This window comes from Narcine bancroftii, chromosome 3, assembly GCF_036971445.1.
Source record: "Narcine bancroftii isolate sNarBan1 chromosome 3, sNarBan1.hap1, whole genome shotgun sequence".
NCBI lineage: Eukaryota > Metazoa > Chordata > Chondrichthyes > Torpediniformes > Narcinidae > Narcine > Narcine bancroftii.
Window position 1 is genome coordinate 15,546,862 of NC_091471.1, and position 18,674 is coordinate 15,565,535.

The 18,674-nt window shown below is 42.4% G+C and overlaps 1 protein-coding gene across 3 annotated transcripts in view; it reads left to right on the plus strand.

Annotated features, from left to right (window-relative positions):
- The window catches only part of atrn (attractin), a 520,815-nt gene that overhangs the window by 132,594 nt on the left and 369,547 nt on the right, over positions 1-18,674 (plus strand). For all 3 annotated transcript variants that reach the window (XM_069923525.1, XM_069923527.1, XM_069923526.1), the window contains exons 6-8: positions 8,537-8,699; positions 11,851-11,941; positions 13,001-13,244. In XM_069923525.1, coding sequence (XP_069779626.1) covers positions 8,537-8,699; positions 11,851-11,941; positions 13,001-13,244 — 498 coding nt within the window. The remainder of the gene's footprint in view (positions 1-8,536; positions 8,700-11,850; positions 11,942-13,000; positions 13,245-18,674) is intronic.

Below are 18,674 nucleotides of genomic sequence, written 5' to 3' on the forward strand. Positions count from 1 at the left end.
TTAGCATATTTGCAGATGACACAAAGATTGGAGTTGTGGTGGTCGGCGAGGAAGGCTTTCAAAGCTTGCAGAGGGATCTGGACCAGCTGGAAAAATGTCAGATGGAATTTAATATAGACAAATGGGAGGTATTGTATTTTGGAAGAACAAACCAAGAAAGAACGTACATGGTAAATGGTAAGGCACTGAGGAGTGCACTAGAACAGCGGGAATACAGACACCCAATTTCCTGAAAGTGGCATCAAAAGTAGATGGGATGGTTGCATATTTGTTGGGTATAAGCCCGCCCTCTGCTGGACATCATGACGCCCATGTCATGATGTCACCCTTCCATATATATAATAACCCTGTGTGTCAGTAGCCAGGTTAGTCTTATAGAAATAAACGATGAGAAAGCATCACGTCTCCGAGTCTTAACGGTGAGAGTGCATGCACAACAGTGGCGACGAGGATGGGATACAAAACGAACCCTACACGTGACAAGGTAAACAACAGAAGAAAGGTAGGAAACAACTACATAACAACCTCAACAAATTTCTGTCAAAAGATCAAGGTGAAAGCGTGCCAAAATGGCAGAGGGAAAGTTCGCTGAGTTCAACGATGTAGAAGAAAGTTGGAATAACTACATAGAACGATTTAACTACTACTGTGTAGCCCACAATATTGTGGAAGGTCCAGTAAACTGCAAACGTGCCCTCTTCCTTAGTATAATGGAAAACATTTGACTTCCTTAAGACCTTGCTGTCCCCGGAGGATCCAAGGACGAAGACATTCAATGAATTATGCACAGCTATAAGGAACCATTTAAGCCCCAAACCACCAGTTATGGCAGAAAGGCAATGATCCTATGAAAGGAGACAAGGACCAGGAGAAACAGTAAGTGAATCCCTGCAATTGTTGCACAAACTGTTGGAGCCCTGTCATTTTGAGCAGTTTCTAAATCAGGCACTGTGAGACAGATTAGTGATGGGGCTGGCAAATCACCAAGCAAGGCAAAAATTATTAGCAATGGATGAAGGCGTTACATTTCAGATTGTATACAGGGCTGCCTGCACATCTGAAATGGCAGATTAAAACTTGGATGTGGGTCAACCAGACCTACTGGTCAGGAGGTCTTCCCACCAACAATTCTTCCTTCTGTTGTGGGAAATACAACCACCAACCAGAAAATTGTTTATTCAAAAATTCTAAATACAACCACTGCAAAACAGAAGGACATATCAAAGCTAAATGTCCACTTCTAAAGTGCAGGTGGCCTGCAAATAAACAGGCAGCTAAAGTCAAAACAATTGGAGAGCGAGAGAGGAAACCTTGCAATGATGATGATACCAGCTCAACAGCTGACCTTCAAACTCCTGAAATTTCAGCTCCTGAGATATTACACATCCGAGGAATAAATGGAGGAAACACAGCAATCTTTATACAGCTAAAAATAAATGGGCACTCCTGAAGATAGAGTTAGACACAGGGGCAGAGGTATCCCTAATGCCGTTACATGTAAAGGAACGCTTGCTACCACGCTTCCTGGTAAAAGCAATTGAAGTAACTTGAAGATCTGTTACAGGAGACAAAATCAAAGTGTTTGGAAAATGTACGGTCCAGGTGCAATACAAACAACAGCAACCAAAACACTCTCTCTCTCTACATCGTAGATACCCAGGGACCAGCACTCTTCGGAAGAAACTGGCTACAACACATTCCCCGAGACTGGAAATTGGTTCAATACTAAATGTAAACCACATGGACACCTCCCAGCCAGAACTTGACCAAATCCTCAACAACCGACAAGAATTGGGGAAAATTAAATGTGTTCAAGCCACTCAGAAATTAAAAGATAATGCAGAACCAAAATTCTTCAAACCCAGAAGAGTCCCATTTGTTTTGAAAGGGAAAATTGAGACTGAATTAAACAGACTAAAACATGAAGGCATATTAGCCATATAACCATTTACGGAGCGGAAACAGCCCATTTCGGCCTTTCGAGTCCGCACCAGTTCATTACAACAACTCCACTAGCTCAAACCTCCCGCTCACCGCCAATAACCCTCAACCCACCTCACCTCTATGTACACATCCAACCTTCTCTTAAATGACAGAAGGGACCCTGATGCAACTATCTCATTCGGAAGATCATTCCATTCTGCCACCACTGGCTGAGTGAAAAAGCCACCTCTAATATTTCTCCTAAAGTGTTTCCCCCTTGCTCTTAACTCATGGCCTCTTGTTCCAACCTCCCCTGCCCTCAGGGGAAAGAGTCTGTTTATGTCTAGTCTATCTATTTCTTTCATAATTTTAAATACCTCTGTCAAATCCCCTCTCAGTCATCTTCGTTCCATTGAATAAAGTCCCAGTCTCCTTAATCTCTCCCTGTAATCCAGATGCTGTAAGCCAGGCAACATCCTTGTAAACCTTCTCTGCACCCTCTCCACCTTATCTATATCCTTTCTATAATTTGGAGACCAGAACTGAGCACAGTACTCCTAACCTGGCCTCACCAATGCCATAAACAGCTGCAGCATCACCTCCCAGCTCCTATACTCTATACTATGATTTATGAAGGCCAGCATACCATATGCCTTCTCAACCACCCTGTCTACATGGGAATTCTCCTTCAGTGAACTCTGTACCGTAACCCCCAGGTCCCTTTGCTCCTCTGCAAGCCTCAGTGCCCTCCCCTTAATTGTATATGTCCTATTCAGGTTATTTTTACCGAAATGCAACACCTCACACTTGTCTACATTGAATTCCATCTGCCATCTTTCAACCAACTGGAATTACAGTCCTTCCTGGGGGACTTATTAATCATTACCGAAAACATATCCTTAATATGTCTACACTATGCAGCCTGCTGAACCAGTTCCTCAAGAAAGATCAAACATGGCATTGGAACACAGAAACTAACACAGTCGATCAACTAAAGGAAATATGGCAATAAATAAGGTGCTGATCCACTATGACACTAATAAAGAAGTTATGCTAGCCATGGATGCTTCACCAGTGGGACTAGGAGTGGTACTATCCCAAATCACAGAAAAAGGTGAGCAACCAGTAGCGTACACTTCGCGAACATTAGCCACAAGCAAATGCAATTATGGCCAACTAGAAAAAGAAGGATTGGCAATAAATTTTGGTTTAAAAATATTCCACCAATATCTTTACGGAAAAAAATTTACCCTGATCACAGACAACAAGCCTCTTAGTTTAATCCTAGAGCCACACGAAGGTAGACCAGTATTAGCTGTGGCCAGAAGTCAAAGATGGGCCATGCTACTAGTGGGGTATAACTATGATATAAAACATAAGCCAGGAACACTCAACAGCCATGCAGATGCCTTATCACGCATACCGCTACCCGAGACAGAACAACGAGAAATTATTAAATGGACAGCAGACGCAGCAGCCATCAACCATCATCTTCAACAACTGCCCATTACAGCCCAGATGATCAGAAAGGAAACCCAGAAAGAGACAACATTAAGCAAGATCCTATAATTCACCCTAAATGGATGGCCCGAATCTGAAGTCATTCCAGAAGATCTAAACCTTACCACATCATTCCAGAAGATCTAAAACCTTACCACACTATCAGTCGAATAAGTTTGTTTACTATGGTGTACCCGTACAATTATTCCAGCCAAATGACAAACTACCATGTTATCAGAACTACATCACAACCATCCAGAAATGGTTGAATGAAAGCACTGGCCAGAATGCATGTCTGGTGACCCTCCATAGACAGAGATATTGAAACAACAGTAAGAGAATTACAAAATATGTCAGTCAATGCAGCCAAAAATGCCGCAACCCAAAGCTAGTCCATGGAAATGGCCATCCAAACCCTGGCGTCGGATTCATGTAGACTTTGCTGGACCATTCATCGGTGAGACTTTCCTAATAGCTGTGGATGCCCACTACAAATGGCCAGTAGTTTCACAGCTGAAAAATATCAAAGCAGATCCCATGATTGATTGTCTTCAAGCTATTTTTCCCACCTACCGATTACCTCATGAATTAGTTACGGACAATTAACGTCAGAACATTTGAAAAAATTTATGCGTGACAACAATATCAGACATTTTTTGTCCACATCCTATCACCCAAGTACTAATGGGGAGGCAGAACGTTTTGTAAAAACATTAAAAAAAAACCAATGAAAACCATGAAATCTAAATGCCTCCTGGACACACAAAATCACAGATTTCCTATTGAGGTACAGAAACACGTCACATTCTACTACAAAACACACCCCAGCAGAACTAATGTTTGGCCATTATCTGCAGATCAGGCTGTCCACAGTTCATCCAGATCTGCATCCCCGATTGCAAAAACAGCATCACCACAGACTTCACCTAGAACATTGGAAGTGGGCAAGAGACTTCTGGGACAAGATTATAGACAATATAAAGACCCAAGGATGGTAGGAGTAATCTTACAAAAATTGAACCCCTGTTCATACTCTGTTCTAGTGAGGGACAGATTGTGGAAGCGATGCATTAACCATTTATGAGCATTGACTGACACTAAGGTCCATGAACTGGAGGACCAGTGAGGAGTCCAGTAACTGAAACATACAGCCAGGAAGGCAGTTAAGATGGGCAGTCGTCGCCGAAGGTCAGCAAAGGTGGGCAGTCGCCGCCGACTCGACCGCCAACCCGACTATCTATGGGTCCCAAGCAAAAACTGGCACAGCAAACCATGCCAAGGAGGTCCAAAAGAGAAAAGACCACCTGAATGCTTTAAGAACTATGTGCCCTGATTATTTTTAAATGCTTTCCCTTTTATAATTATAATTACTCATGAGATGTATTCTAATTCTCACTTGTAGTCCTGGGCCCGATGTAATCTTATTAGTTCGAAGGGGTCCAGTCAGTATTTACTGGATGGGTTGGGGGGGAGCGGGAAGGGGTGGGGAAGAGTTTTGGGTATAAGCCCGCCCTCTGCTGGACATCATGGCGCCCACGTAATGATATTACCCTTCCATGTACATAAATAACCCTGTGTGTCAGTAGCCATGTTAGTCTAATAGAAGTAAAGGATGAGAAAGCATCACTTCTCCGAGTTATAATTGTGTGAGTGCATACACAACAATATTGACCTTCAGAAATCAAAGTATTGAGTACAAGAGTTGGGATGTTATGGTAAAGTTGTATGTGACATTGGTGAGGCCAAAGTTGGAGTATTGTGTACAGTTTTGGTCACCTAATGACAGGAAATATATCAATAAGATAGAAAGATTGCAGATAAGATTTGCTATGATGTTGCCTGGACTTCAGGAACTGAGTTACAGGGAAAGGTTAAACAGGTAGGATATTATTCCCTGGAGCATAGAAGAATGAGGGAGGATTTGAGAGAGGTATTTAAACTGATGAGGAATATAGACAGAGTAAATGTAGATGGGCTTTTTTCCACAGAAGACATGGGATAAGGGTGAAAGGGGAAAGGGTGAGACACAAACCAGAAAACATGGGATAAGGGTGAAAGGAGAAAAGTTTAGGACCCTTCACACAGAGAGGGGTGGGAGTGTGGAATAAGCTGCCAGCTGAAATGGAGAATGCAGGCTCAATTTTAACATTTAAAAAGAATTGGATTCAAGATTCAATTTCTTGTCATTGTAATAAAACAATGTCATATTACATGAAATTGCTTTTGTCTGTTGGAAGGCAACAGATTCGCCATTACAAGAATTTGCCTGAAGTGCCTCCTTACAGTCAAAGAAAGAGAACCAAAAGAGAGTCTCCCCAGAGTAACCGAGTATCTAGATGTGCCTCCAGCGCATCCACAGCCTCCAAAACCACATAGAGTCCAATCCAAACCATTGCCAACCCGAGCTCCGGATCCGACCTCCGACATGGTGAGGAACCCTTTAGCACCTTCACCTTCGACGCACCCTTGCATCACGTTTCCGATATCTGGTATCCCTTCAGCCAGTTTCGAGCCAGTCCCCAGCAGTCCGCAGCATGGCACGAGTCTCCCAACAGTAGTCTCCAGCAACCCGTAGCCTCTGTGGCCTTCTTGCATTGAGTCACCAGCAGCCTGCTGTCTGTGTAGTTCCTTCAGCCACAGAAACCCTCATGAAAGGTGATGGCGTTGCTGGAGCTGCTGTAGCGGCAGTGCTGACGCCGGTGTGGACCCGCGGGAGCGAGGGAGCGGAGATGCAGCGCACTCGCTGCCCAATCGACAGTCCATTGAGGGAGCCAACAGTGGTTTTAGTTGAAATGCCATGAACGTGGATCTGTGCCCAAGATGGCAGTGCCCTATTAATCAGGAACAGCTACAAGGGACTGCAGTCTCTGTGGAAGCAGAGGACTGGATCAGGGCACGAGAGGACGGGAAGATCACGCACCGTCCTAGAAGGAGAAGCAGAGGAGACGACCTGCGGGGACAATGACCATGGCAGCGGACAAGTGAGAGGGCTTTGCGGCTGAGGGACCAGGGAATGTGGCGGGCTGCTGGCAACCCGAGGCGAGGGACCCGCAGAAGCTGTGGCTGCTGGAGACCGCTGTTGAGAGACTCACGCCGGGCTACAGACAGCTGGAAACTGGCTGGCGGAGTACCAGGTATCGGAACTGGGATGCGAAGTAGTGCCGAGGGCACTGAAGGGTTCCTGACTGTGTTGGAGGTTCAGATCTGGAGCTCGGGTTGCCAGTGGTTTGGACTGGACTCTGTGTGGCTATGGGGGAGTGCTGGAGGTGAACCTACAGACACCCGGTGGCTCTGGAGGGGACTCCCTTTTGCTTCTCTCTCTCTCACTGTATAGAGGCACTTAGGCAATTCCTGTCAGTGACAAATCCGTCTGCCTTGCAGCAGGCAAAAAGAACTTTTATGTAACCTGGGAATTATAGGCCCGTGAGTCTGACGACTGTGGTGGGCAAGTTGATGGAAAGTGTTCTGAGGGATGGTATTTACAAATATTTGGAGTTACAGGGATTGATAGGGAGTAATCAGTATGGTTTTGTCAGGGGTAGATCATGCTTGATAAACCTGATTGAGTTTTTCGAGGGGGTTACAAAAAAGGTTGATGAAGGGAAAGCTGTGGATGTTGTCTACTTAGACTTTAGTAAAGCTTTTGACAAAGTTCCCCACATAGGTTAGGAAAAAAGGTGGAGGCATTAGGTATAAATAAGGAGGTAGTGAAATGGATTCAGCAATGGTTGGATGGGAGGTGTCAGAGAGTAGTGGTAGAAAATTGTTTCTCCAATTGGAGGCCGGTGACTCGTGGAGTTCCTCAGGGATCGGTACTGGGTCCACTATTGTTTGTTATATATATTAACGATCTGGAAGTAGGGGTGGAGAATTGGATAAGAAAGTTTGCGGATGATACAAAGATTGGTGGTGTTGTGGACAATGAGGAAGATTACTGTAGGTTAAAAGGAGATTTAGGAAGGCTGGAGGTGTGGGCTTAGAAATGGCTGATGGAATTTAATACAGATAAGTGTGAGATGTTACATTTTGGAAAGGCAAATCTAAGTAGGTCATATGCATTAAATGGTAGGCTATTGAGATGTGCAGGGCAACAAAGGGATTTAGGAGTTGTGGTAAATAGTACCCTCAAGGCTGATACTCAGGTAGATGGTGTGGTGAAGAAGGCATTTGGAATGTTGGCCTTCATAAATCGGAGTATTGAATTCAAGAGTAGGGAGGTTATGATGAAATTGTACAAGGCATTGGTGAGGCCAAATTTGGAGTACTGGGTACAGTTTTGGTCACCAAATTATAGGAAAGATATAAACAAAATAGAGAGAGTGCAGAGAAGGTTCACGAGAATGTTGACAGGATTTCAAGGTTTGAGTTCCAGGGAAAGGTTGTGCAGACTGGGGCTTTTTTCTCTGGAGCGTAGAAGATTGAGAGGGGACTTGATAGAGGTGTTCAAGATTTTAAAAGGGACAGAGTAAATGTGGATAGGCTTTTTCAATTAAGAGTGGGGGAGATTCAAACTAGAGGGCATGGTTAAAGATTGAAGGGGGAAAATTATAAGGGGAACATGAGGGGAAATTTCTTTACGCAAAGGGTGGTAGGGATGTGGAATGAGCTTCCGGCAGACGTGGTCGAGGCGGGATCATTGGTTACATTTAAGGAAAGACTGGAGAGGAGAGGATGGAGGGGTATGGACCGGGTGCTGGTCAGTGGGACTAGGAGGGTGGGGATTTGTTACGGCATGGACTAGTAGGGCCGAACTGGCCTGTTCTGTGCTGTAAGAGGTTTATATGGTTATGGTAATATGACACTGTTTTATTTCTATGATAATAAATTGAATCTTGAATCTTGGTTGAGCGATAGATAAATGGATGGGAGGGTTATGGAGGGCAATGGTTGGGCTGCAGGTTAGCAGTACTGGAGAGAGAGTAATAGTTTGGCGCAGACTGAAAGGACTGAAGGGCTATTGTATTATATGCTACAACTGATAAAGCTCTGCTCTTTATCATGACCCATTTCTCGATATCTAACACAAGTATATATATGCAATTAATAAGTTACTGATAGGAGTGCATTATGGAAAACTTTGTAAAAAATGAGAAATAATTTTTGTACCTTACAGGCCCTGACTGCTCACTTCCAGCTAATCTACCATTTTGGAAAAGAGAGGCATACGAGATACCGATGCTTGCTCGTGCTTCCCACAAGGCAGTTGTTAGTAACAATGTCATGTGGGTCATTGGAGGTTACGTGTTCAATTACTCAGAGTACCAGATGGTTGCAGCGTAAGTAGAGCAAATCCATCTTAGTTGGAATGAATTGCTTCTTTGACATGGAGTTAACCATTGGAACTATTTCTGCCTTTGTTCTGCCAGCCATTATTTTCATGCAAATAACAACCAATGCCCTTTCTGTTGACTTTATTCTGAATATTGTACTGTTGAGTGGAAGAGCAAATTGTAATGAGGATGTGGAGAGTCTGCAGAGGGATATAGTTAAGCTGGATGAGTGGGAAAAGTTCTGGCAGATGGAGTACAATGTTAGTAAGTGTGAGGTTATCCACTTTGGCAAGAAAAATAAAAGAGCTGAATATTATTGAAAGGGTGAAAAACTACAGCATGCTGTTGTGCAGAGGGACTTGGGAGGACTTGTGAATGAATCGCAAAAAGTTAGGTTGCAGGTGTAGCAGGTTATTAAGAAGGTAAATGGAATGTTGGCCTTCATCGCTCGAGGAATTGAATTCAGGAGTAGGGAGGTAATGTTGCATCTGTATAAGGTACTGGTGAGACCGCACCTGGAGTACTGTGTCCAGTTCTGGTCTCCATATTTGAGGAAGGATATACTGGCTTTGGAGACAGTCCAGAGGAGGTTTACTAGGTTGATCCCTGGGATGAAGGGGTTGACTTATGATGAAAGATTAAATCGTCTAGGATTGTATTCGCTCGAGTTCAGAAGATTGAGAGGAGATCTTATAGAAACATATAGGATTATGAAGGGTATGGATAGGATAGATGTAGGAAGGTTTTTTGAGCTGGGTGGGGAAACTAAAACGAGAGGACACAGTCTCAAGATTCGGGGGAGTAGATTTAGGACAGAGATGAGGAAAAATAGTTTTTCCCAGAGAGTAGTGAATGTTTGGAATTCTCTAACCAGGGAAGTGGTTGAGGCTGCCTCATTAAACATATTTAAAATTCGGTTAGATAAATTTTTACATGATAGAGGAATTAGGGGATATGGGGAGAAGGCAGGTAGGTGGAGTTAGGTCATAAATTAGATCAGCTATGATCGTATTGAATGGCGGAGCAAGCTCGATGGGCCATTTTTGGCCTACTCCTGTTCCTACTTCCTATGTTCCTATGTTCTCCTGAAAGTTAATCAGACCTACCAAAGTCTGCCACAGCTATTTGACACTCATCATTTGTAGATAGCAGCATCATCTGAGCACAGTCGATTTGTGTTATGTCTAGATGCAACCAAAGGGCCTCCAGGTTAATTCTGCAGTGAGCTGGTGAGCCTGACATCGGGTCTGATCTTTCTGGCTCGCTGTTACAGCCTGCACTCCTCCCATGTCTGTATGTATCTGACCGCGATGTAGAAGACCAGTCACACTGCACATCGAAGATTTTGCTTCCTCAACACTTTTTGGTGTATTTTATGGATTTTGGGTGGCTGATCACGAAAATCACCTTAAATATTTCCTACCACATACTGTTGTTTTTAGATATAACCTATTTTTGTGATATCCTGCCATATTTTGACTATCAGTATTATTGCCCACAAAGCAAGCTGTTTTGGTCAGTCCAAGCATGCCTGGACATGCACTCAATGCAGGTGCTTCATAAATGTCTACTTAGGCCTGGGCATGCTTAGTCAGTGTAGATGCAGAAAGGCAACAAAAGCAACTTACATAAACAGCTGCTATGAATTACATCGATATATATGGAATGTATGTTGATGCACATGTTCTTCAAGCATTAGCATCTATTGTCTTCCAGAAGATTCAATACAACAGAAACGTCTCATCAATGCTACATGTCTGCACTTATTCAGAATGCCTATGAGCTCTACTTCAATTATAAAATTAGTGAAATCTGGGCTCTTCACATTTGTTGTCCAGTCAACCTGAGTGCTTGGCTCACAATGCCAATGCTATATTTGATAAAAGTTAATTTAATTTTTCTCCAACTTCCTACATGATTAAGCAAATCTGAAATATCTTTGTGTTCAACTTGAAGTTGTCTATCTTAATCTCCATTTTTTTTTGTCAGGAAGCAAATCTTTTGAAAAAAATTGTTGTTTAGTGTCACTAATGTTCCAGGTGGAAGATCCTCCTTCAGGTTCTTTATTGTTTTAAGTATCTCAGGCATTTAAGGACTATTAAAAATTTTGAAGTAAAATTTTAATGTTAAAAGTGCCTACAAATATGAATAATTTTAAAAATTAAAAAAAATTGTTAACTTCCCCATTGTTTTTAATCCATACTCTTACATTTCCCTTTGAAATCAGGCTGTACACTCGATGTCATCTGGGATGTCCCAAGCAGAACTTACCCTGGTTAATGTTAAGGAGTCTTAGGGTCCAAGTATGGCTGAGATTTACCGATGTTTAGTGGTTAAACACTATTAGCCTATTTTCTCAAAGGACCCTTCTCACGAATAGTGCAACATCCAAAATGCTAGTGGAATTCAACAGGTCAGGCAGCATCGGTGGAAAGAATGGTCAAACTTTTGGACCATAATCATTCATCAAAAGTGGACAGAAATGTCAGCTATCTTTTGCCTTTCATGGATGCTACCTTACCTGCTGAGTTCCTCTATCATTTTGGATGTTGCTCTGGTTTTCCATCATCGGTAGACCACTTGTTTATTCTTAAAGTGGCATTCCTTTCTAGTTCTCAATGTTTTATCTGTAATATAGGTACTATATTTTCCAGACTTAGCAGGTGTAGAGTTTACTTCTTAAATTGATGTTTGCTCTTTATCTTTATTTTGGAGTAGGTGACACATGTAATATAGGGAATATGTTACAATGCAGGTTTCCATTCATCTGCCTTGTATCTTTCTGATCAAAATTTAAGTTGATGCTTTGGTTTGGCAAACCTTCTGCAGGTTTGTTCGGTCATGTTGGGTGCTCCCTGTTCCATCTGCAGCACTTCTGTTTATGACTTGTGAATTTTACATTAGTGTGTCTTGGAAATTGTTATTTCATTTTGCAGTTCACAGGCAGAATGAGATTAAACAAATCACAGAGCTTCACTTTAAAATACAAAACAGCGGTAACTTGAAGTTACATTTTGTTATCCTTGTCCCCTTTCACTGTTACTGACCTTACAGAAAAAATTGCTATCTAAAAATATATTGTGCTGGAAAATCAATCAGCCCTTTAGAAGTAGGAGTGGCTGCCAAAATACATTGTTAGCTTATTTGTTGCCCACAGTTTTGATACAAGAGAAATGAAGTGGCAAAAATTGAAGAAATCGGCCAACCGAGTGATTGGGCGTTATGGGCATTCTGTGGCCCTGTATAAGGTAAGGGGTTTTAACCTTGAGCACATTTTCTTTAGCTGTATAATTTGGTTCTGGAAACCTTTCCAGCGATGTGTGCTGTGCGCTCTTTGTTTGAATGGTCAAGTTTATTTGCTGCCTGAGGGAGGGGAGCAGTTGTTGATTTGATCACAGCTAATTTGTGCCCTGCCTTTGTTGGAAGGGTGGTGAAGTACCACTCATGTTCTGCTTGTTTTTGGAGGGGGGGAGTGCTAATTTGCCTCACCTATCTATGTTGAGGAAGGTTCCTCACATTGACACCATTTCTTCATGTGGAGGGAGGGTTGGATAAACACACATTCCCACCCCATTTGTTGTCTCCTATTTATTCTGTCCAGGTTCTTTAAAAATCTTTCATTGAAACAAGCCCGTCATCTTAACTTTCTATGCTGACCAAGGTACACCATTTATCCCTATTCGGCCCATATTGCTTGAAACCTTTCCTATCATTGTCCAAATATCTGTTAAATGTTATGATTATACCCACCTTACCACTTCCTTTGGTAGCTCATTCCATATACCTACTACCCTCTATGTGGAAAAACTTGCTTCTTTTTCAATCTTTTCACTCTCACCTAAAACCTATGACCTCTAGTTTAGACTTGCCTACCTTTGGGAAAAAAATCTGACATTCCACCCTGTCTCATGATTTTATAAATCTTTCCAAAGTCACCCTTCAGCCTCCTCTTTAGGAAGTGTTATTTGTGCTCTATTTGATGCTCTGGACCACTCTTTTTGAAATTAATGGGAATTGGTTGCATTCAGGTAGCCCTGGGAGTGCAGAAATGGTGTCAGGGACCCATTTGCACTCTGCCTGTTTATGTATCATTCATAGGCAAATATGTCAGTCCTTTTGGCCAGACCAATCCTACAAATTAAGAAACCTGAAAATATAGGGGGACATTGAACTGAAGAATTTTTGTAGGTGATGGGACGCCTGTATAAGTGCTTTGCCTGCCTGTTCTAAGTACTTTCATGGATGTGGATATTTACTTTTATGCATGTAAATATAACCAATCCTGATCTTCAATTTTTAATTCAAAGGATAAAATTTACATGTATGGAGGTAAAATTGATTCAACTGGAAACGTCACAAACCAGCTGTGGGTGTTTCACATTCACAATCAGTCGTGGGTGCAGCTGACTCCAAAGGTCAAACAGCAGTATGCAGTCGTGGGCCATTCCGCACATACAGTGAAGTTGAATGATGGTACTGTTGTGATGTTGGTCATATTTGGCTACTGTCCGCTTTACGGATACGTCAGCAAGATTCAAGTGTATGATGTTGGTGAGTATTTACCATAAGACTTCTGATTTAGGATCAGAAATAGGTTATTCAGCTCATTGAGTCTGCCCCACCATTCGTTCAGTCAAGTTTAGTGTAGCAATTAGCACCGCAGATTTACAGTGCCACTGACCCGAGTTTGAATCTGGCACTGTCTGTTAGGAGTTTGTATGTTCTCCCCAACTCTGCTTGGAGTTCTTCCAGGTGCTCTGGTTTCCTCCCACCCTCCAAAAGTGTATGGGGGTGTTGGTTAATTGGGTGTGTTTGGCAGCATGGACCTGTAATGGCACTGATTTATCACAGCTTACAAAGAAATAAAGAATACACTCACTTGCGCAGTCTTCACATTGTTGAAAGCATTCACGGAATCATCTCCCAAAATTAATGGTCTTTTGGACAAGGACTTATCGGATCCTTTTTAGTAATTCAGTAAGGGGCAATAGAGAGGCTGCAGCAATTGGCGATAAAAATCCATCGTGCCTAAAAAATGTCACAACTGGCAAACGGAACGGCTGTAGGAAATTCTCTAATCTCTTGCACTTGTGATTCACTGGGCAAAATACCGTGTTATCCCAAAAAATGTAAGATTAGCAGTAGCAAAGTACATTTACTGGGATTGATGACAATGCCAAATTCATCAAGTCTTCTGAAACATTGAGATGGCCCTTGTGCTCCTCTTCATCCACACTTGAAATCAGAATATCGTCGATGTAAACAAACACAAAATCAAGGACGCTGAGTATGTGGTCCAAAATCGCTGGAAAGTCTGAGCTACATTCCGTAGACTGAATGGCATTTGCAGAAACTCAAACGTGCCGAAAGGGGGAATTACTGCCGTCTTTGCGACATCAGAAACTCAAGAGGAATCTGATACAGGTGCTCCCCGACTGACGATGGTCTGACTTACTGTTTTTCGAAGTTACGACGGTTCGAATCATACTTTCAATTTTGAATTCCGATCTGTTCCCGTACTTGCGATATGCGTTATGCTACTCTTTTTGGCACCCCCACCATCCTCTCCATCCAGCAATTAATTTTACTTCAAAGCTTCAAACATTCTTCATGCCCAGTGTGCTTTCAGTGTACATTAATGTTTTTTTCAGTGTGGAATAAAGGTATTCAAAATTTAATTATTTAAAAAAAATGGTAGGTGTGGTATTCTTTATCGACTTATGATGGGTTTGCCAGAAAGCAACCCCATTGTGAGTTGAGGAGCACTTGTACTAAGCAAGTACTAGATCTACTTTTGCTAATATATGTTTGCCATGCAGGTTTGCTGAAAAGTCTTGTAAATTGGGGGTGTCAGGCACAGTAGAAATTTTCAGGGCATGATATTCACCACAAGGATTTATTTTGGAACCAAGTGTAATGGTGAAGCCGAGCAGTTGTCAGATCTGTGAACTATGCCCAACTCTTGTATGTGGTTGAATTCCGATTTTGCGATTTTAAGACGATCAGAGGGTAATCTACAAGCCCGCACTACCACCAGAGGACCCCGAGTCTCTATATGGTGGGCTACTGTATGTTTAACGTCTGTGTGATGATTCGATGGGGAAACACTTGAGCAAGGCTCGGAAAGGGTAGGAGCCAGGTTGAAGGCTTGTCAGACGGCTGATGACATTGGAGGGACGATAGATGCAGCTTTACTTGCACATTGGTTTTTCAAATCCACCAACAAAGAAAAATGAGACAAGAAATCCGGTCCCAAAATGAAATTTGTCACATCGGCAACCATGGAAACCCACCAAAAAGGTTTGTTGAGTCCAAAATCCAACATGAGTGACTTTTGGCCATATGTTTAAATATGAAAATCATTCTTGGCTGAAAAAACACATGATATATTGGGGTGTCTGTGTTCCTCCATGGTTGGAGGGACCACTGAAATCGCTGCACTGGAATAGACAAGAAATTGAACAGCCGAGAGATGTCTTTGATAAAAGACGGCTGGCTGACGTGTCCACAGGCAGCAGTTACCTCTGCTGCTGGGCCTCGTTGTTTCCTGGCTGCCATTTGCAGAAGTTTCAAAATGGCTGACAGGGCCATGCAGCAGCACCAAATCTCCGGTGCTCCCAACAAATACGCCATCTGTGCCTCTAACACATCCTCAACCACCACGATTCCAACCAGGTTGATGGAAGGAATTCTATTGCATGCCCAAAGTCTGGACCTTTGTCGTCAACGCTGCCATTTGCTGCTCCAACTCAGTTACCTTCATTTGATATGGTGCTGGTACGATCTTCGATTGAGAAGGTACTGCTGGTGCTTCACAAGACCCAGTAAACAGTTGTTCCAGTTCCATTTGCTCCTCTAATCTAGGGAAAGAAGCCAATCCTTCTATCTTCAAAGCAGAGGTCATGGATATAACGAGATCGGCATGATCTTCCAACTGGTCGAAGGTGGAGATTTGAAAGACACTCACCAAATGCTCTTGAACATGATGAGGTAAACATCGAAGGAACCTTTGTTTCCAAAAATCGTCTTCAACAGGGTCTGTTCCAGCTAGCCTGAGCCACCTCCTCAACATCTGTGACGGTTGCCTATCGTCTAGGCTGTCTTCAGCTAGTAACTGGGCAATACTTGTCTCTCGAGATGGCTGAGTACACCCCAAAAGAGCCACCTTAAGCATGTCATAAGGGCGATTAGCATCTGGATCCACTAAGACATCCTCCACTTCACAGGCAAACTGCTCTGGAAGGCACTCCACAAGTAAACTGTACTTTGCCTTCTGAATCGTCACACTGAGGGCAGAGAAATGTACTTCGAGGATTATGAACCATTTTGGTGGATTATTAATAAAAGGGGGGGGTGTCTTTAGTTTGAGCCCCCATCTCAACTACTCCTGTAAGGGGCTTATCCTCATCACTATCCATTTTAAATTAGAAGGTACTGTGAACTCACTGGGTCACCACTTGTAACAACACTGATTTACCACAGCTTACAAACACATAAAGAATACTCATTTCTTCCAGCGCACCATGAAGTCGACTTTATTTATTATTCACTAGACACAACATTGCATTCTTCAACTCCCCAAACATCACCCAACCTAACTCCTCTGACCTTCTCATTGGCTCACTGCCACATGGGTGATCCTGTCACTCGAATCCTGATGCTTAACATTCCCACGCATGTGCGCTATTACTCCCGTTCATTGCATCGCTTATGTCTTCAGCTCCTGATGAAGGTAAGTACTCGACAGACCTGTGGGCCAGAAGGGCCTGTAACTGCTGTTTGTCTAAAAATATGTATTGGCAAGATGAGAAGGGCTAGGTGAAAATAAGCTGATGTGGTATGATGAATTAAATTTTAATGATCTCTATAATATTTATGCCCATATTGTGGAGCTGGCATTCAAATATAATGTTCTTTCTGCTACTGCCACCATCTGTTGGTTTTACACAACAGTGTGTGTAAATAATTTGGCAAAGGCAGTCATCACAGAAGGTGAACTCATTGATTCATGAAGGACAGTTGTTATAAGATTTTACGCTCCAATTTATATTTGACAATAATTCCTCTGGGAAGGAATGTAAATATCGGATTGAAATGTAATTGAAGGTAATTGCATTTTTTTTAGTAAACTTGGAAAATAATGCTTAGTTTCAAAATAAACATCTTCGGAACTTTGCAACAAGTAACACTGGGAAGTCGATGGAGGTTTATGTGGTGGCCGAAGCTGCCTTCACAATTCTGTAGTCTCTTGTGGTCGTGAACAGACTAGTTCCAGTATCTAGGTGTGATGCATCTGGACAGGTTACTTTACATGGCGCATCGTAAAATACTTTTGCAAAACATTGTGGAGATGCCACATTTCCTTTGACTCTTATGGAAATTCCACCATTGTCGTGCTTTCTTGCCCATAGCATCAACATGGGTGGCTCAGGACAAATTGATGGTGATATTTATGCCATAAAACTCTCTGCCATCTACACCTCAGCACCATTGATGAAGACTGGGCTGAAGTCACCACCATTTCTTTCATCTGGCTGACATTGAAGGAGAGGTTGTAGTCCTGAGATCATCACGAGGCTCTCCAGTTTCTTCCTGAAATGTTTTCACACTGAGGTCCCAGTAAATTAGTGTGACAATAACCCGTTTTTAAAGCCGGGTTGGGTTGGATCGGAGTGTTCACACTGAATTGAGAAAAGCCGGTTCAGTGTGACCTTTTACATAGGGACCTAGCATCCTGGTGCAAAAGAAGGCGGGACCTGCAGCATTACACTGTTGGCGTCCTGGGAAGGTGGGCAAGCCTTTTATACTGGAGCCGAAGCGAAATGCATTGGCTCTGATCCTACCTACCTTGGAGGGTAAGTACCAGGATGAAAATGACCACCATACCATGTTGGTTGTGTACACACAGGTAAGTGAAACAGTAAAAAGCCGATTAAATACTGGTTTTCAGGGGCAGTGTGAATTAAAACTTCAAAATTTTCCATTCGTGAATAACTGCATTTTGTCCCTTTTGTACTCCGCATTCTCAGCTTGTCTCTATCCCCTTGAAGCCTCTTCGCATTCTCATTTCTTCTCATATTCCTCTTGTATTTTGTGTCATCAACAAACTTGGAATTTTGTCTTTGGTGTCTTTAGTTATTCATTGATAAATATTTTGCTTGACTTTCTAAATGAATTTCTTGTGGGGACCTTGTCATATGCCTTACTAAAATCCATTTGCACTATGTCTACTGCCCTACTTACGTCAATTTCTTTTGTTACCTCCTCAAAAAATCAATTAGACTTGTGACCTTCCCTTTACAAAGGCATGCAGACCATCTTTGAGTCGACTGGACTTCTCCAAATGCTCATAAATCCTATCCTTAAGAATCCTCTCTAATAGTTTGCACACCATCAACATAAGAAGACTCAGTGGTCTATAATTCAGAAGATTCTCCTTATTACCTTTTTAAAACCGTAAAATCCAATGAAAGCCTTCACTGTGATGCAGAGTATTTGAAACACTGGTTGAATTGGTGCATTTACATACCGAAGCAGGTTGGACCATTCTGGCATTCAAAACAGGATGTGGCCTACCTTTTGTGGTCTACCACACCATACAGCTGAGACACTATGAGGCTGGCCTAGAAATTTCCAGGCCAACATAAACTCTTTAAAACTATAAAGTTATGGAACCACTCCATTGGTTGGGTAGTGTCTGTAGTCAGAGAAACAGTTAATATTTCAGATTTTTGAATCTTAATCTTATTATTTTTGGTTTGAATCACTTTGACATAAGAGGCGCTACTCCAACTCTACTTATTGCAATTGTCCATCAGAAAATATTAAATATAATCTTACTCATACTTAGAATTATTCAATAACCACATCAGAACAAAGGAGGTTATTGAATAATTTTGTTCCAATGGGTTCAATTGGGGAAGAGTAGCTATTTTGATTTAGACTTGATGAACTTCGAACCCGCACACTGTTTTGCATGTT